At 35.4% G+C, this 20,004-nt stretch overlaps 4 protein-coding genes across 4 annotated transcripts; all 4 read right to left on the bottom strand.

Moving 5' to 3' along the window:
* Positions 1-1,680: 1,680 nt before the first annotated feature.
* LOC111792899 (lamin-like protein) lies at positions 1,681-2,996 on the bottom strand. The gene is made up of 2 exons (XM_023674521.1): positions 2,802-2,996; positions 1,681-2,180 (listed from the first exon to the last, which is right to left on the bottom strand). The coding sequence occupies exons 1-2, from the start codon at positions 2,968-2,970 to the stop codon at positions 1,855-1,857; spliced, it is 495 nt and encodes a 164-aa protein (XP_023530289.1). The 5' UTR covers positions 2,971-2,996; the 3' UTR covers positions 1,681-1,854.
* A 2,688-nt stretch (positions 2,997-5,684) lies between these two features.
* LOC111792898 (lamin-like protein) lies at positions 5,685-7,203 on the bottom strand. Its single transcript, XM_023674520.1, has 2 exons — positions 6,950-7,203; positions 5,685-6,354 (listed from the first exon to the last, which is right to left on the bottom strand). The coding sequence occupies exons 1-2, from the start codon at positions 7,134-7,136 to the stop codon at positions 6,023-6,025; spliced, it is 519 nt and encodes a 172-aa protein (XP_023530288.1). The 5' UTR covers positions 7,137-7,203; the 3' UTR covers positions 5,685-6,022.
* Positions 7,204-7,461: 258 nt separating this feature from the next.
* LOC111792897 (lamin-like protein) lies at positions 7,462-9,012 on the bottom strand. The gene is made up of 2 exons (XM_023674519.1): positions 8,727-9,012; positions 7,462-8,131 (listed from the first exon to the last, which is right to left on the bottom strand). The coding sequence occupies exons 1-2, from the start codon at positions 8,911-8,913 to the stop codon at positions 7,800-7,802; spliced, it is 519 nt and encodes a 172-aa protein (XP_023530287.1). The 5' UTR covers positions 8,914-9,012; the 3' UTR covers positions 7,462-7,799.
* A 1,325-nt stretch (positions 9,013-10,337) lies between these two features.
* Positions 10,338-15,548, bottom strand: LOC111792884 (chorismate mutase 1, chloroplastic-like). Its single transcript, XM_023674501.1, has 6 exons — positions 15,274-15,548; positions 13,921-14,146; positions 13,727-13,813; positions 12,699-12,842; positions 10,900-10,992; positions 10,338-10,809 (listed from the first exon to the last, which is right to left on the bottom strand). Exons 1-6 carry the CDS (start codon positions 15,447-15,449, stop codon positions 10,573-10,575), a joined length of 963 nt encoding a protein of 320 aa, XP_023530269.1. The 5' UTR covers positions 15,450-15,548; the 3' UTR covers positions 10,338-10,572.
* Positions 15,549-20,004: the final 4,456 nt, after the last annotated feature.

Below are 20,004 nucleotides of genomic sequence, written 5' to 3'. Positions count from 1 at the left end.
TTAATTTTAGGATCACCAATTATAAGTACTCGTATTTAGTTATCTCTAGTTCTACTTGATTTATGTTTGTTTGTGAACTTTTAATATATTTTCTGTGAGATTGTATGAAATAATGATGAATCGTGGATAAATAAAAGTTTTTAAAAGTTTTTTTTTAACGACCTAAAACCAAAATAGAAGGATGGGTCGGGTTGGGTTGGGTTGGGTTGAGTTGGATTATCGACCTAACAAACTCGAACTTTTGAATTGGTCCAAAAAAAATTTACTCAATCCAACCCAATTCTGACTCAAGTTAAAAAAAAAAAAAAAAAACCAACCCAGATCCAACTTGAACCCAACCTGACTCAACTCGAACCCAACCCGAAAATAGAAGGTTGTGTTGTGAAAAGTTTCGGGTTGTGTTGGGTTGGGTTACCCATCCAACCAACCCAAACTTTTGGGTTGGGTCAAAAAAAAATCTCTCAACCCAACCCAACCCGGACCATGGGTACACCCCTGATGGGAGCATGTATAATTACCGGAAGGATGTTCAATACCGAATCTTGATAAGTTAATTCCTGTCGATGTATATTTGTCGGGTTGTCCACCTAAACTCGAGACTATTATAGATGCAATAACAAAACTTATGAAAATAGAATCAAGTCTCAAGAGGAGAATCGGTGTTTTACTACCAACCACAAATTTCATATTGGCCCAAGTACTCATACTGAAAATTACAATAAAAGATTACTCTATCAACCATCATCTATACCATTTCTTGGCTCAAGTCCACCACTAGTAGCTTTGGCACATCGCCTAGTGTGACTCTATACCATTTATAACAACTCAAGCTCATTGCTAGTAGCTTTGGCACACCGCTCAGTGTTAACTCTATATCATTTGTAACAATTCAAACTCACTGCTAATAGTTCTGGCATTAAAGGTATACATTCAACCCGACAACCCGGACCAACCCATCTCAAATTATAGGGATTGAATTGGGTTAATTTTTCTATACTCGAATTGGCTTAGTTCGGTTTTGAGATTGTGGGACAGAACCCTTGAGACACGAGCCGAAAAGAACTTATAAAATAAATTAAGCAATTTAGCATATTTATGGTTATGTGAGTGGCGATGAAGTCTTATTGAAACTACTCACACGCTGGTTTGACTCTATACATCTATTTCTTTATCTAATTATTTTTATTGTTTTTTAATTTTAGGATCACCAATTATAAGTACTCGTATTTAGTTATCTCTAGTTCTACTTGATTTATGTTTGTTTGTGAACTTTTAATATATTTTCTGTGAGATTGTATGAAATAATGATGAATCGTGGATAAATAAAAGTTTTTAAAAGTTTTTTTTTAACGACCTAAAACCAAAATAGAAGGATGGGTCGGGTTGGGTTGGGTTGGGTTGAGTTGGATTATCGACCTAACAAACTCGAACTTTTGAATTGGTCCAAAAAAAATTTACTCAATCCAACCCAATTCTGACTCAAGTTAAAAAAAAAAAAAAAAAATGGTATGCTCAGCGGCCCAAGAGAATGATACTAACTTACGTGTAATATTCAATATTCATATATAAAGAACAGGACGAGCCCCTATGCTCATCCAAAGTGAACGAGACATGGCAACAATCTATGAGGTTTATATCCTAACTTGAATGAACATACGTGTCAACGACAATGAAAGTTTAGCTAGCCGACTTACTCAAGAACAAGAGTATATGTCGCATAATTTCATTACAAGTTCCACTCGAGTAATTTGGTATGACCATCAAAATAGATCAAATTACATCGTTTTATGAACAAATTTGAAAGTATCTCAAACAAACACAAATAAATCACTCTCTTCCTTCATTCACTCAATCTTAAATCACTAAGAAAAGAGCAACAAAAAGCAGAAGCGCATTCATAATCCAACAGGTGGGGTTTGACAAAGACGCGCCACTTATGGGAGTGGCAGACGGCGGAGCAGCCGGGGCTACGGCCGTCGGGCACACTAAGACAGCAAGTTTCATTCCTTCAAAGCAGTAGCCGCCGCCGGCAATGAAGAAATAGGGCCGCAACTCCGTCAGCTGAAACACGTCTCGTCCACCTCTTGTAATGTTATTTATAAACTCCTTCTCGTTGCAACTCTCGTAGCTCGTTTTGTTCACTTCCAACACGTTGTAGTATCGCTTGTCGAACACGAAATCTTTTCAAATAAAATATTAATATACAATTTTAAAAATTAATTATTTCATCCGTACATATTTTTAAAAAATACCCTTAAAACTTTAAAATGTTTCAAAAATATCTTTAAATTTTAAAAATTTCACTCCTACTTTCTTACCAAATTAATGAAACTCAAAAATATTTTTAAAATATTTTTAAAAGTCAAACAGATAAAAAAAACAATATTTTTTATTAATTCAGTCATCCATATGTCACAACAAAACTTTATTTTCTAAATAATAATAATAATAATAAATAAATAAATAAATTCATCCATTTCTAATCTTTAATTTCGGGCGATATTTTTTTATTATTTTAAAAAAATAAAAGAAAAAACATTGGATATTCATGAAAAAAAAATGATTTTTTTTTTTGGAAGTACATGCATGAAAATAATGGTATACAAGAATCAGGACCCTTAAATTATTATAAATATGAAAAATTTAGGGACTAAATTGGCAGTACTATACAATGGAGCTGAAGGACCAAAACTAACCGAAACTGCTTGAAAAAGCTCACAAATTTGCAGGACCCGACTCGACTTGACCTGATTTTCAAAAAAAGAAAGAAATCGAGAAAACGAAAGAGATAAGAAACTTACAAAGCCAATCACCGAGATAGAAACGATGCGAGGAGGACCAAAGGGTATAATTGAGATTAGGGTTCCATCCTTTAGAATTGCCCACCTTATGAAGCTTCTCTCCCATTGCAACTCTTGCCCAAGCTATTGCCACTATTACCATTATCACCCTCACTCTCATTTCCTCCATTTCTTCCTCTTTCTTTTCTTTTTTGCTTTGCTGCTCTTTAACAACTTCCATGTCCACAATTAAAAATAAAGCTCTCAAAATCTTTTATTTTTGCTTTTTTCTTTTTTTTTTTTTTAAAAAAAAAAATTATAAATTTTTATAATTTCACTTGAATTTTGATATTATTTTTAAATAATAAAAAAAATTTAAATTAATGTTTATTAGCTTAATTTTTTTTAAATATTAAATAAGACATGGGTTTTAAATTTTTTTTTTTTTAATTTAGTTTAGAAAATTTATTTCAATATTTTGAAATTAAATAAAAAAATTTAAAATTTAAAAGATTTATAATTTTGGTTTTCTGACAAAAGAGCAGTCAACGTGAAGCATGACTTGGCTTTATTTAAAGCTATTTGTTGGCAGACAAATCCTGTGGGGCCCACGTCTTGTGTTCGTTACTACTTCTGACAAATAACTTACTAAATCTTTTTTATTTTTATTTTTTATTTTAAATTTGAATGTGTTAAAGTTTCAAATTTTAATTTCAGATTTAACCATGGGTTCGTGTGTTGCACGCGCATTCTATTAGGACTCGTAGTAATATGATTGTGCGAGGAGCGACGTATGCTTTTAAGCCCCTGGCCTCGTTCTTCAGAAAATGCTTTAGAAAACGGGGTGTGAAAACCTCTCCACAACAAACATGTTTTAAAATGTAATATCTTCCCGTGGTACTGTAGTGGTGGACTTGGCCTGTTACAAATGTAATATCTTCAAGTGGTACTGTAATATCTAGGTAGGGAGCCTGCTGCTTATTTATAGCTTGGCCGGTTATAATATTGGGTAAAGATGATTAAATCTGGTAAAGCTATATATATAGTAAATAGCTATATATATATATATATATATATATATATATATATATATTAGATGGTTAAATCTGTAAAACTATATATATCACGGGTAGAGCTTTGAAGATGTACTTTCTGTATTCTCTATACTCTCCCTTACTGTACGTACTTGTAGTCATCAATATAAATTCTTTAGCTAGTTCTCCTTACATTTTCTCTATCATGTTCTTTGTGTTCATCTAGATCGAGTGTGTGCGTTGTTGTGCGATCTTAACATCTACTAGTGGTATGTTTGGGCTATTACAAATGTTATCCGAGCTAAACACTGAGTAGTGTGCTAGCGAGGATATTAGGCCCTCAAGGAAGATGGATGGATGGTGAGATCTCACATTGGTTGGAAAGGGGAACGAAACATTCAGAAAATCTCTTGCTAGTAGATTTCTAAAACTGTGAGGTTGACGGCGATACGTAACGGACAAAAGTGGACAATATCTGCTAGCGGTGGGCTTGAGCTGTTACAATAATTATCGAACATGAAACTAAGTTAAAAAAAAAAGAAACAGACATATAGTCTTATGATCGTGACATCCGACGTGTTATAGTTTATTTTTGATAATTTAATTAATTTTGAAATAAAAGAAATATATTCAATTTTTATAGAAAAAAATGGTTGGCATGCAAATTTGGTATTAAAAAAAACAAAAAAAGACAATAATTTATTGTCTTTATATTTTCGTATAAATGCCACGTGGAAAAGCTTTCGAATGGTCGTCTGAGACACACAACTTTATTTATTTATTATTATTATTATTTTAAAAAAATAATTACATTATTTAAATATATTTTTTTCACGTGCGGCTTGCTTATAATACACTTTTCATTTAATTTCTTGTCTTTATATTTTCAAAACGTAAATTGTTTTTATTTTACTCTTATTTTCCAACTAATTTCCAGTTCATTCCATTCAATAAAAAAAAATTATATTTATCCGTAATAAATAAATAAATATATATATATATAAATCTTCTCCTACCAGACCCGTTTCAAAGCTTTGAGGGAAAGCCCAAAGAAGACAATATCGGCTAGCGGTGGATCTAGGTCGTTACAATGGTATCAGAGCCAGACACCGGACGATGTGCTAGCTTTCTCGCTGTTCCCCGAATGGGGGTAGACACGAGTGCCAGGGTGTGCTAGTAAGGATGCTGGCCTCAAAGGGGGAGTGGATTTGGGGGCGCGGTCCCACATCGATTGGAGGAAGAAAAGAGTGTCAGCGATGACGCTAGGTCCTGAAGGGAGGTGGATTGTGATGTACCACATTGGTTGGGGAAGAGAACAAACCATCATTTATAAGGGTGTGAAAACCTTCCCCTAACAGACGCGTTTTAAAGCCCAGAGAGGACAATATTTGTTAGAGGTGGATCTAGGTCGTTACATATATATATATATATATTACATTAATAACTAAAATCTCATAAAATATTTATCGGTCATAATACATCATTAACATCAATTACACAAATCATCTGGGTTAGATTGAATTGTAACCCTATTTTCAAATTCGTCGAGTTAATCCAACCAAAAAACTATCACCCACAAACCGAACCAAATTTTCAATTTTCTAAAATTCGAACCCAATTCAAAAAAAAAAAAAAAAAATCGAACCCAAACCATAGTGATTGGATTATCGGGTCGTATGAACACCTTAACCTAGATTTAGATTTTAAAAATTAAAAAAAAAAATCAAATTCTAAGCACAAACCAAACCCGCTGCGAAAATCAAATCAAATTAAACCGAACCGAACGAGACCGCACCCGAGTAGGTATGGCAAAGGGAAGGGTTAATGGGCTGGATTGTGGATCCAGTCAACAAACATTGCTTTCTTTTCCAAATTAGCAATCTATTCATTCAATGAATGTTAAAAGAGAGAGACGAATCTATACTCACATGGTTGGTGGTGGTGGCTTGCCCCTTGCTGCAACCAAACCCATTTTCAATGGCCAAAATAAATTATGAGTATTATCAAATCTCAACCCCTATGAGTTTAATACCCACCACCCATCAACAACACCAAGAACATCATCATCAACAACAACAACAACAACAAATTTTTAAATCAACAACACAACACAAAGAAACTTGATTCAATAACTAACTAGATCTTCCTTGCACAAATTGGTGAAGCAAGATCTCCTCTGTTTCAATGTCAATCAACAACACCGGTGGTTTACCATATCAGGGCCCGAGCAGCTGCAAAAACAGCGGTTAAAACGAACGGGGTGTACCTGATGTGGGTTGATCTTGAAGCACTGCTCTTCTCATTCAAGGGCGAGCTTGAGGGCGGGGGCGGTAGGTGCTCGACATTGATAGCGAGCTTCATGCCTCCATAGCAAAACCCTTTGCCACTTATGAAGTAATAAGGCCTGGTTACATTCAAATGAACAACATCTCTTCCAGCTCCTGTGGTGAAGTTTTTTAGTGGATTCTCAGAATTGCAAGCCTCGTAGTTTGTCTTGTTCACCTCCAACACATCCATTTGGTTCCTGTCGTACACAAAAACTAACAACAAAGACCAAATTAGCTATAATCCCGACATCCTCGTCGAACTAGTTCGAGTAACTAACCATATTTCGACCCAATACATTCAATCTTCGAGAGTTTTTCTCATATAATACTCGATAGATCGTTACGATGTAATGTACATACGTGCACGTGCAAAGGGATACATGGATGAACCGACATTACATCAAAACAAGAGCGACTGAGAGATTATGCGAGTTGGAACTTTCTTTTCAGCTCATTTGCTAGTAACGAACTAAATCTTAGCAGATTTCTGTAAACGATTCGATAACCGAGAACAAAACATGTTGAAAGAACCCGCGTTGGTTTGCATCAAATCCAGATTCTAAAACCTAGTCCAAATCTCAAGCTAAGGGACAAGAACAATCAAACACAGAAATTCGCAGAACCAAGAACATCAAGAACCAATTTCATTTTCCTACTTCGTACACCAATTTTCTCAGCAGCCAAACAGAATCAAGAACATCAAAATCCGACAAAAACCCACAAAATCTCTCCTCAAAACTAACCAAAATCCAAATTATCAGCTACAAATCCAAACACCATTAACAGATCTAAAGATAAAAGTGCTTACAGAGCCAGTCGTCATAGTAGAAGTGCTTCCCTTCAGCCCAGACAGTGTAGTTCACATTGGACGTCCACCCCATGTTGTCACCAACAGTCCACCGTTTAGCTGAAACTTCCGACACCGCCGCCGCCAGCAGCAGCAGCACCACCGCCGCCAACAGCCCACCGCCGCTGCCCCTTCTTAGAACCTCCATAGCTCTGTATTTTTAGCGTAGTCTAGAAGGGTCTGGTTTGAGGTTTTATTTAAATGGGTGAGGAGGGGATTAGTGATTATGAAGATTAATTAAGCGTTTGCTTAATGGATCTACNTGGATTATCGGGTCGTATGAACACCTTAACCTAGATTTAGATTTTAAAAATTAAAAAAAAAAATCAAATTCTAAGCACAAACCAAACCCGCTGCGAAAATCAAATCAAATTAAACCGAACCGAACGAGACCGCACCCGAGTAGGTATGGCAAAGGGAAGGGTTAATGGGCTGGATTGTGGATCCAGTCAACAAACATTGCTTTCTTTTCCAAATTAGCAATCTATTCATTCAATGAATGTTAAAAGAGAGAGACGAATCTATACTCACATGGTTGGTGGTGGTGGCTTGCCCCTTGCTGCAACCAAACCCATTTTCAATGGCCAAAATAAATTATGAGTATTATCAAATCTCAACCCCTATGAGTTTAATACCCACCACCCATCAACAACACCAAGAACATCATCATCAACAACAACAACAACAACAAATTTTTAAATCAACAACACAACACAAAGAAACTTGATTCAATAACTAACTAGATCTTCCTTGCACAAATTGGTGAAGCAAGATCTCCTCTGTTTCAATGTCAATCAACAACACCGGTGGTTTACCATATCAGGGCCCGAGCAGCTGCAAAAACAGCGGTTAAAACGAACGGGGTGTACCTGATGTGGGTTGATCTTGAAGCACTGCTCTTCTCATTCAAGGGCGAGCTTGAGGGCGGGGGCGGTAGGTGCTCGACATTGATAGCGAGCTTCATGCCTCCATAGCAAAACCCTTTGCCACTTATGAAGTAATAAGGCCTGGTTACATTCAAATGAACAACATCTCTTCCAGCTCCTGTGGTGAAGTTTTTTAGTGGATTCTCAGAATTGCAAGCCTCGTAGTTTGTCTTGTTCACCTCCAACACATCCATTTGGTTCCTGTCGTACACAAAAACTAACAACAAAGACCAAATTAGCTATAATCCCGACATCCTCGTCGAACTAGTTCGAGTAACTAACCATATTTCGACCCAATACATTCAATCTTCGAGAGTTTTTCTCATATAATACTCGATAGATCGTTACGATGTAATGTACATACGTGCACGTGCAAAGGGATACATGGATGAACCGACATTACATCAAAACAAGAGCGACTGAGAGATTATGCGAGTTGGAACTTTCTTTTCAGCTCATTTGCTAGTAACGAACTAAATCTTAGCAGATTTCTGTAAACGATTCGATAACCGAGAACAAAACATGTTGAAAGAACCCGCGTTGGTTTGCATCAAATCCAGATTCTAAAACCTAGTCCAAATCTCAAGCTAAGGGACAAGAACAATCAAACACAGAAATTCGCAGAACCAAGAACATCAAGAACCAATTTCATTTTCCTACTTCGTACACCAATTTTCTCAGCAGCCAAACAGAATCAAGAACATCAAAATCCGACAAAAACCCACAAAATCTCTCCTCAAAACTAACCAAAATCCAAATTATCAGCTACAAATCCAAACACCATTAACAGATCTAAAGATAAAAGTGCTTACAGAGCCAGTCGTCATAGTAGAAGTGCTTCCCTTCAGCCCAGACAGTGTAGTTCACATTGGACGTCCACCCCATGTTGTCACCAACAGTCCACCGTTTAGCTGAAACTTCCGACACCGCCGCCGCCAGCAGCAGCAGCACCACCGCCGCCAACAGCCCACCGCCGCTGCCCCTTCTTAGAACCTCCATAGCTCTGTATTTTTAGCGTAGTCTAGAAGGGTCTGGTTTGAGGTTTTATTTAAATGGGTGAGGAGGGGATTAGTGATTATGAAGATTAATTAAGCGTTTGCTTAATGGATCTACTGACCGCCATTATTTTTTTCAATTCGATACAAATTATTACACCTCAGCTTTTACTTTATTTTTTTTTGGGGGAAATCAAAGTTTAACAATTTGGGTCCAAAAGTTGAGATTTTATCACACGACAGCCAGCTCAAGTTTGGTATTATTCTTAGAATTCATATGAATAATTTAAGGGTAAGTTCATGTAAAGTTCTACTAATTAAATCATTAATTTTTAAAACTGTCTTGAACTTATATGTTTTTGTTAATATATGAACAGATAATGATACTAAATGATTTTGAGTCCATAATTTAAGGCTGAAATGGCTCTTATTTGTTGTATTTTGGGGAGTTGTGGGGCATCAAATGAAGTGGAAGACTACTCATTTCACACATAATCTAGCTGTCAATTTATGTGCTAAGAGAGACAATGGTCCTAGCTTGCAAAAAGAAAATTCAATCAAATTTAGGGTATTTTATTTGTGACTCCAACGCTAATCCAAATTTACACTCTAACGGCTATTTCGTTCATTTGGAGCTATTGTAATTTAGTCTCATTATGCTATATTAAAAGACGAGTAATTTATGAACTCATCACGCTATACCCATGAAAAGGGGAAAATGTTTAGTTTTCAGGCTTATAGTGTTATACTCGGTGGGAAAGAAAAAACGAATAGTTTACGCTTTAGTAACTATTGTTTTATTGACTCTAATATTCACAAACTTTTAAGGAAGAATGAAATATTATCAAGCACCCTTCATTGTTGGAGAGGATAACGAAGCATTTTAAATTTTTAAGGAATAACGAAATATTATCAAACACCCTTAACTGTTGGAGAGGATAACGAAGCATTATAAACTTTTAAGGAAGAATGGAATATTATCGAGCACCCTTCACTGTTGGAGAGGATAACGAAGCATTCTAAAATTTTAAGGAATAATGGAATATTATCAAGCACACTTCACTGTTGGAGAGGATAACGAGCATTTTTTTATAAAGGTGTGGAAACATTCACTCTGACAGACACGTTTTAAAAATCTTTAAGAAAACCCAAAAAGAAAGACTGTTTCACTCTGATAGACACGTTTTAAAAATCTTAAAGAAAACTCAAAAAGAAAAACTCAAAAGGAAAATATATGCGAGCGAGTTGTTACAATTTCATATTGTATTAATGGTCCTACATTTTTCTTTGATTTTTTCGATCCATGTATAAGACATTTATTATTTTTTTTAAAGTTGAATGTTCGATCACTTTATATTTTTTGAATAAAAAAAGTTATAATATAACTCAATGAGGTAGTTCATTGTTCATCGGTAGCTTCTTTTAATAGGTCGAAAGTTCACTAATCCTCTATTCTAGTTCGAGTTAAAAAATGAATAAAGTTTGATCGTGGTAAAATCTACAAAAGGGCGTTATTTTTGTATCCGACGTTGAAAAGATAAAATAACTTAGAAAATCTGGTGCTAAACCATATGACACAAATTAAGTTAGCTGCAAAAACAAGTCAGCAGTTCCATAGACCAAACACAGCTTCAACTTGGCTTCTGAGATTTAAGTAAGATCATCAATCCAATCTTCTTAATAAATATTGAACTTGAACTTCCTTAGTCAATGGCATGATCCAATCCCCATATAGATCAGCAACCAAGCTGGGTTTGATCTTATAAGATGCTCGGGATTCAGCTTTCGGTGCATCGGTCGTTACCTCTTGTCCATAAACCGTTGCTTTCATCTCCACTCGCCTCTTCACAACCTCCTCCACCATCGGGTATGTCAAGATATCCATCAGTTTTTGCTTATCCTTTGAAAAATTTACACAAGGAAAAAGTTATTGAATGAAAATCCAGAAAAGAGTCAGCTGGAGGGTTCCATCTGGTTTGAGTTTGTTTACCTGTGCTCTAATAGCTGCTTCGTACGCCTCCGGTGAGGCTCGAAACTTAGCTTCTGCTACGAATTTTCCATAATGGATTCTCTTTGATAAAGCCTGCCAAAGTAAGGAATTCATTCATACAATTATTGGAGATTGCCATGTTAATCAACGTGAAGTTTATGCATAAACGGTGAATTTCTTGTGTACTTAATTCTGCGACATTTTCTAAATGGTTATCTAACGGGGCCTAAGTATCGATATATTTGGCTCTTATTAATGTGCTTGTCCCAATAATCGACTTAAGACTTCCCATTTTTAAGTCAGTAAAGTAAACTAATACAACGAGAGAGGATTAGGTGATTTCGATTTTCTAGTAACCAATAAAAGAATCCAGACCACGTTAAACTAGTAGCAGCAAGACCAGCAAGCTAAAGAAAGTGGAATAAAAAGGAAATGCTTCTTGAAAACAACTAACCTGATGGTTTTTAATAACATAACCCAGATGAAATCTAAAATCGCCTAAAATTGGCTCGACTCAAACACTGCAAACGAAGTCTAGAGGATGAAGTAGAGACCGTAAGTCCCTTCGATGGCATCCCATAAAATTGAAATGCTGATTTATGTACCATAGGCCACATTTATACAGTTAAAAATCAAATGTTGAAATTTTGAGTAAAGTTAGTGAAATGAGATATAACTTCAACAGCTGAGCAGCACATAACATATATGAAGACAAGAAACATGGCTCAATATTGTAAAGTCTGGAATATACAAGATTATTGCCGCATAGAGGACAACAAATTTGTTATTATGCTAGCTATCTAATTCTTTTGTTGTCTGTCCTCTTTTTTCTTTTTATCTTAATATTTATTTTAGGCTAAATTAATTGAAAAATACTCATATTTATTTTAGGCTAAATTAATTGAAAAATACTCATAAATCTTCCACTTTGTCTCAAAAAATGCTCCTAAACTCTCAAAAGTTTTAATAATACCCTAGACTTTCAAAAAAATCTAAAAAATACTCTTGCCGTAATTTTGGATAGAAACCGTTAGTACTTTATTTCAAAAATACCCTTGAACTTTAAAAAGTTTCATTAATATCCTTCGACTTTTTAAACAAGTTAAAAAATAGTTAAAAAATACTCTTGTCGTTAGTAATTTGTTTAAAAAACACTCATAAAATTTTAAAAATAACATTAATACCACCTTTATATATAAAAAAAACAGAAATTTTTTTTATTGTCAATATATGGGTGGAAACCGCTTATCAACACCTCATAAATTGTCTCCAAACTTTTAATGTTACTTTTGAAAGTTTATGAGCATTCTGAAGTATGGTATTTATGATGAGTATTTTTTAACTTTTAAAAAAAGTTTAAAGGTATTTTTAAAGTTTTTAAAAAAGGGAGTATTTTGAAGCATGATATTTATGATGAGTATTTTTTAACTTTTAAAAAAAGTTTAAAGGTATTTTTAAAGTTTTTAAAAAAGTTTAAGGGTATTAATGAAACTTTTGAAAACTCAAGGGTATTTTTTAAACACTTTTTATAAAAAGGTATTTTTGAAACACTTTTAAAAGTTCAAGAGTATTTTTGAAACAAAGTATTAACGGTTTCCATCCAAAACCAACGGTAAGGGTATTTTTTAAGTTTGTTTTAAAGTTTAAAGTTATTTTTTAGACTTTTTGAAAGTTTAAGGGTATTATTGAAACTTTTGAAAGTTAAAAGACAAAATGAAATGTTAAGAGGTATTTTTATTAATTTAGCCTTCACTTTAACAAGAACATGATTCATGAAATGGATTGGTTGAAAGGCACACCTGCAAACACAATGTGTCGCAAACAGCACTTGATCCACAATTCCCATCATCTCCTTCCTTCACTAATCTAGGAATGAGATCCCTAAAGTACATGTCCCATACTTTTGGATTGATGTTAATCAAATCTGCGGCTGGATGTAGTACCTGTTTGCCACATAAGTAGTTGACATATAAGAAAACAGAGCAACAGAACCATTTACAATATCGAGCCCGATTTCAAGAGCATTGCTCAGATGTCATGTTATCAGTTACATACTAAGATTTCTTTTTTATTTTTAAGCTCAATCATAGTGAAATATAACTGTAGAACGTATTATGGAGACCAACTCAAGATGAGCATAACTCCAAGCATCCTTAAAAGATATTTACCAGAGAGGATTCTAGGCTTTGATTGATCAAAAGAAGGAAAAAAGAAAATCCACCTCGACCAATATGCCCTGAGGCATGGCCATATATAACATACATGGTTAGGCAATTAGCCTGGTTTTGTAGGGAAATGATTGCAGAAGAGTTCAAATATTTCAATTTGAGAAGTTAGAATTGTTGAAATAGGATGGACCATTGAAACTATTAACGAAACACAGCTATTTATGATAGTAAAATTGACAACATAGCCAATGTGAGCATCATTAAACCAGCAATAGTATATGTTACCAATTTTCGAATTTCTCTTAAGGGTCTGGCTTGCCCTTCTTTGATTATTAAGGTTAGGGAGCTTTTCCTCTAGGATGTATTAAGATTCTTGAACTATAGTATATCAAGTCAATAGAATGTTGCATTCTTTTGTTTCACAACTTTGAGTTCTAGATTTCGATAGGGACAACCACATAATTTCGAAAGAGAAGGGTACCGTGGAGGGAAGTTGTTAAAAATAGGAAAGAAGAATGAGATCATGATCGTAAGCGAATGTGGTCCCCATTTTTTGAATAGTGTCTGCTACTAAATTGAATAGACTAACGAAACATGTAGATTAGTTCGGAAATGTTCTAAGGACAAACAATTTTAATGGCATGCGAGCTTAAGTTTACCTGAGGATACTGCATTGGAGGCAATAGCGGTTCCGGCAAGTCATTTGGGAAGAAAGGATGTTCATCAGGGCTTTTGTATCTACCCACCTAACATGAAACAGATTGTTGTTAAGCAGAAAATCCGATGAAAATGAAACCTTCCTCTCATTATTTTACATCTTAATTTTTACTAAAGTTTCTGTCTTCTCGCATACCTGAGCATGAAGCTTTTCAGTTTCTTTGACCATATACTCTACCAAAGAACCATGAAACCCATCCATAACAAAAGCATCCCGGTCATAAGTATTGGCATTGTAACAATACTGTGTTCTCTCCATAAGATTGAATATTATGCTGTCCTCCTGAATGATTAATGAAAATCTTATACCCTCGAGGGTCAAGGTCTCACTCATGTCCACCCGTTTCTTCCTTGCTAGTGGTCTACAGCAATCCAATTTCAATTAATTGAGGAGGAAAAGAACGAAAAGCAAAGGGATTTTAGATCCTTCAACCTACAAGAATTACTCTTTAGCTTGTAAAAAAATGCAGCAAGGGTCTCTAAGTCGAGGAAATCATAGAGACACCTGAAATGGACCAGATAGACTTACTTTGAAAAACATTTTCTTTTACAAGTATTGTCAAGCACCTTTCGGAACCTTTCTAGACAAGTGGCATACAAAATAGATATGATGATGTAATTTTAATGGACTTTGGCCATGCCTAAAATCATAAGATTGTGTAAACAAATGTCATGCAAAGGGCAACAAAGTTCTTAACACAGGACATTGTTTAGATCATGAACTTTCATTACTATGCTTCTGAGTCTTAAAAACTCTAAAAGGTTTCAAATATGCTCTCAAACTTTGAACTGTAATTCAACGTAGTCCTATTATCTTATATCCAAATTCTGCATTGTCCTATTACCGATTGTCATTAACTTAAAAATAACATAAAATGTTTATAACAAAAACAACTAATTTTCACGGCATTAGAAGAAGAAAGTGGATAGTTGAACAAAATAAAATGGCACATACAACATACCTCCTTTTGAAACAACTTTTTGAAACTCTTTTATTGGTTGTGCCACTCTATTTTGTCCAGTTTTCCACTTACTTTTGTTTGATGTTAAAACACACTACATAGAATCAAAATTCAAAGTGGAGCAACTTGATTAACTTGATTGAAACCTTTTAAAAATTTAAGAACTATACAGACACGACCATCAAAATTGAGAGGATACATTTGGTAATTTAATCTAGAATATACATGCTCAGAACCTAAAAGAACCACAAAGAGTTGACTGAATGTGTTATAATTGTGTACATAAACAGCAGGCACCTAAAACTACCGCCTCCCTTTCCTAATTACCATGTCGCCAAATCCAAAAATCTAACATTCAACGACAATGGAAAGTTCGACTTGAGCATTTGCATCTAACGAAAAGAAGCAAATTAAAGACAACACCACAAGTATTTGGCGAGCATAACAAATCAGACAGCAAATTAAGTAGCAGGCATAGAAAGAAGAAGCAAACAACAAGATTCGTCAAAGGATTGTGGTGTATATACCCGGTGGAAGCGGAAGAAGCTTGAACAGGGCGAAGGCCGCATCTCAGCACACTCGAGCAATACTTCGAACTGGTTGCGGGCATCCGATGTACGAACAAAGAACATCTTGGTCGAGAACGGAATCGAAGCGGGTGAATATATGGGGCCGTTCTCAAAATTTTTGCCTCCATCTCCATTGAAACAGTATCGAAGAAGTTAAGCTATGGAGCGATGAAAAAGAGGAGAAAAAGAGCAGAAATGGGAAGGAATCTGTGACGGTGTTGGCGAGTCGAGGAAACGCCATTTCTGAACTTCTTAGCTAATAATAATAATAATAATAATAATAATAATAATAATAATTAATAACTTACGTGTAAAATACTTCCAAGCTTAAATAAGAAAGAAAGAAAGAAAGAAAGAAATAAATAATCAAAATGATTTATAACTCCGCTCCCGGTTCTTCCTAGAGAATGTCGAGATAATCACAAGAAGAAAGTTAAGAGAGTCGAGACTACATTAAGCAGTTTTTTGGGCCTATGTTAGATATTTGTGATATATCCGAGACAACAAGGTCTTCAGTTTTATTGAGGGGCTGAAGTCGTGGGTGAAAATCAAGCTCTACGAACAAAGAGTTCAAAACATTTCCATGGCCTATGCTACCGCAAAACGATTGTTTGATCTTAGTATCGATGAACTCCAAGAGATAGGGCAAAACAAGGCGTCTACAAGTGGTGAAAATGAGAATTACTAATCAAAATCTCCCAGAAATTGGGAAGTGACGGAGACCTCACAGCCAGAATAGTCAAAGTCAAAGTGAATACCCCGTCTTGTTTCGATGAACTCCAAGAGATAGGGCAAAACAAGGTGTCTGCAAGTGGTGAAATGAGAATTACTAATCAAAATCTCCCAGAAATTGGGAAGTGACTGAGACCTCACAGCCAGAATAGTCAAAGTCAAAGTGAAGACCCCGTCTTGTTTCGATGAACTCCAAGAGATAGAGCAAAAAAATGCGTCTACAAGTGGTGAAAATGAGAATTAGTGATCAAAATCTCCCAGAAATTGGGAAGTGACGGAGACCTCACAGCCAGAATAGTCAAAGTCAAAGTGAAGACCCCGTCTTGTTTCGATGAACTCCAAGAGATAGAGCAAAAAAATGCGTCTACAAGTGGTGAAAATGAGAATTAGTGATCAAAATCTCCCAGAAATTGGGAAGTGACGGAGACCTCACAGCCAGAATAGTCAAAGTCAAAGTGAAGACCCCGTCTTGTTTCGATGAACTCGAAGAGATAGGGTAAAACGAGGCGTCTGCAAGTGGTGAAAATGAGAATTACTGATCAAAATCTCCCAGAAATTGGGAAGTGATGGAGACCTCACAGCCAGAATAGTCAAAGTCAAAGTGAAGACCCCGTCTTGTTTCATATGCAATGGAGCCCATCAAGTATCTGAATGTCCATAGAAGGCAACACTATACACCTTCCAAGCAAAACTTGAAGTAAATTTAGAAGTTGAGTATGAGATGGTAGAAACAAAAATATCGTTAGCTGAGAATGTTGGACACCCCCGTGTGGGGGCAGTAAAGTACTTGTCTACTCTCTAGAAGAGAGTGGAACGTGGTCTTATGTATGCCGAGTCCTAGGTTAATCATAGAGTGGCCAAAAATACTATTGTCGACTCTGGAGCCACCCACAACTTCATGACAAAGACCGAAGCAAAACGCTTGAATATCCATTGGCATCGAGATGCAGGAAAGATGAAGGTCATCAATTTGGCAGCTTTACCGATCTTAGAGTTGCGAAGAGAACTCCAATCAAGCTAGGGACTTGGACTGGACGAACTAACTTTGTGGTAGTCAAGATGGACGACTTCATCATCGTGTTTTACTACTAGAACAAAAAGTCATTACTATGAAAAAAAAAAAAAAAAAAAAAAAAAAAAAAAAAAAAAAAAAAAAAAAAAAAAAAAAAAAAANATATATAGGTAAAAATAATAATAATAATTCATAAATAAATAATTAAAAAAGATTACTTAAAAATAAAAAATAAAAAATAAAATAACTCTCCTCAACTCATCCTTATGAAAAAAAAAAAAAATTGAGTACGATAAATGTCTGTTTAGAGAATGAAAATCTATTTATACAATAGAAGTGAGGAGAGAAGATTGAAGAAAGATTTGGTGAACAAAATTTAAAAATAAAATTAAAAATATAGGATAAGAAACTCCATTAAATTTTGTCATTGTCCAGTAACAATAAATTCTCTACCATAGTAATAATAGAAAATAAGATATTTAGTGAAAATAGCATTAGATATATATATAACATTTCACTTTTAACCATAGACCAAGGTAGATTAGAGATAATTTTATAGGGTTCAAACTTGAAACTGATGTCATGGGCTCACATAGGTTGACTTGGGTTTCAAAGGACGGAATCGAACTTTCATTAAAGATATATTCGTGACAACGACTTAAACTAACCAGGTAAGTGGCCTTACTATCGGCATGGTTATATTTGATGTTGACACGTGCCCCGTGGTTCTGCACGTGTCATATATACTGATATGTATGAATTATCTGTGAATCGGTATGCTTATATTATGTTTATGTTATGTTATAATAGGTGAATTGTATGATAATAATTATGGTACGATGTGTTCAAGGATATGTTTGAGATAGGATACGAGAAGGATGCACAAAACGAAATCTAACTATAGGAGTAAGATACATTCATAAAACGTTAAGGTTAGATTACATACCGGAGTGCTATGGATAGAAGAGATTGATGAAAGAATATGGTTAGGATATGGGTAGAAAGGGATAGATTTGTGATAGATTGATAGAACGATAGTGTTAGGATACGTTCCTATGATGATATGATTAAGGCGTTCATGTAACGATATGACTATGATAGGTATAAGAACGTTAAGGCTATGATAAGTTAGGGAACGACATGATCACAAAGTGTTTACGATATGACATGTTTATGATACGATATATTGTGATGTGATATGTTATTTTTAGATTGTTTTGTGTGATCATTGAGGTAATTNTCACAAAGTGTTTACGTTATGACTTAGTTATGATATGATACATTGTNACGATATATTGTGATGTGATATGTTATTTTTAGATTGTTTTGTGTGATCATTGAGGTAATTGTTGTATGAATTGCACGTTATGAAACGTCATGTTAAAAGCAAGGAGCATTATGCTATGTTTTCTAAATTGTATGTATACAACATGTTATGAATGACATGATATCACGATAAATGAAATGAAATGTAACCCCGTTAGATTATGTATGATACGTAGACTGAAAAATGAGAAATGACATGTTAAGCGTGAAAGATGATAGCGGGGTTATATTCATTAATGATTGGGGATCTCATGCATTATGTGTGTTCATGCATTGGGGGGATACCCCTACTCCATCACGAGGATACGGACGCGTACATCCAATGGTAGGACAACGTTTGTTATGTTTTGCATAGCGCTGCCGTGATGGTTACTAGTTCTAACGGGTGTTTGGCCTAGGGAGCGTCCCAGTGTATGCTCGCCTGACAAGTAAGGTGGTGAGCCCATACTCGCACGTATGGACTATGTGTAGAGTATATGGTACACGTCCAAATTACCCGTTAGAATAGCACCGTAGGAAGACAGATTGAAAGATAGGTCCCATCATCTCGTTTGCATGTGATTGTTGCATTTAACCCCAATAGTGGAGTCACTTACTGAATATTTCTTTAAGTACTCGTCATGTGCTACTACATTTCTTTAAGTACTCGTCTTTAAGTACTCGGCATTCCTATACGGATGACGACGACATCGCAACTCAAGACCATGACACATGCATAGGATAGTGGTATTTATTTTCTTAGACTTAGGCTAGAATGAGATGTTTTTAACTTAAACTCTTGTTTATTTTATTTAGTTTTTTGTTGTGTCGTTTTAAAGATGTTTTCGAAACATATAAGTCCATGGCTGTGNAATACACATACACGCACGCAACACACATACATGTCACACAGAATACCCATACATGTCGCACATCGTTACCATACATGCCGCACAANAAATTTAAATGGAGTTTTTCGCATTCAATGTTTATGGTACGTATACAGTAGCGACCTTAAATTAAGTAGATAATTTCGGGTTGTTACACTAGTATTAATGGGGGCCAATCTGACAATTATCCAGACAAACACTCGTCAGCCAGGAGGGGTGAAAATGATGTCAGCACTACAGTTGAGAAAGGATCTTAGCCTCGTGATCGATTTAGAAACACCGCGACGTGAAGCAAGGAAGTTAGACAAAGTATTTATCTCCACCTGGGCAGATAAATAATGAGATTGATGTTATATCGGAGGCAAGATCGCTTGCCTCAAATGCATGTCATACGACTCAACTTGAGCTACCTGAATTTTACAAGCAGCTAAATGTCTTGCAAATAGTTGGGTTCATTAGACACACAAGTACCATTGTTAGTGATCACCCAAAGGCGGGAGAGAAACACCAAGCCAACGCTGCTCGTCGAAAGAGAGGGACAGAGACAAACCTCTAAAACAATACATGTTCACGTAGAAATACCATCTAGACGAATGAAGAGAAGGGTCAGTTAGAAGCGTCGACCACGAAAAATTCAAGGCGGAGAGAGTTTTTGTAACGCCCCTAATTTTCTCCACCCTAATTAGCGACGTTACCTTATACTCGTCAAATCAACAGGACAAGAGTTCACATGGAACAGTCTCAATAACG

Source organism: Cucurbita pepo, chromosome LG04 (genome assembly GCF_002806865.2).
Source record: "Cucurbita pepo subsp. pepo cultivar mu-cu-16 chromosome LG04, ASM280686v2, whole genome shotgun sequence".
Taxonomy (NCBI): Eukaryota; Viridiplantae; Streptophyta; class Magnoliopsida; order Cucurbitales; family Cucurbitaceae; genus Cucurbita; species Cucurbita pepo.
The sequence above is the reverse complement of the archived record's forward strand: the minus strand, read 5'-3'. Positions and strand labels throughout refer to the sequence as shown.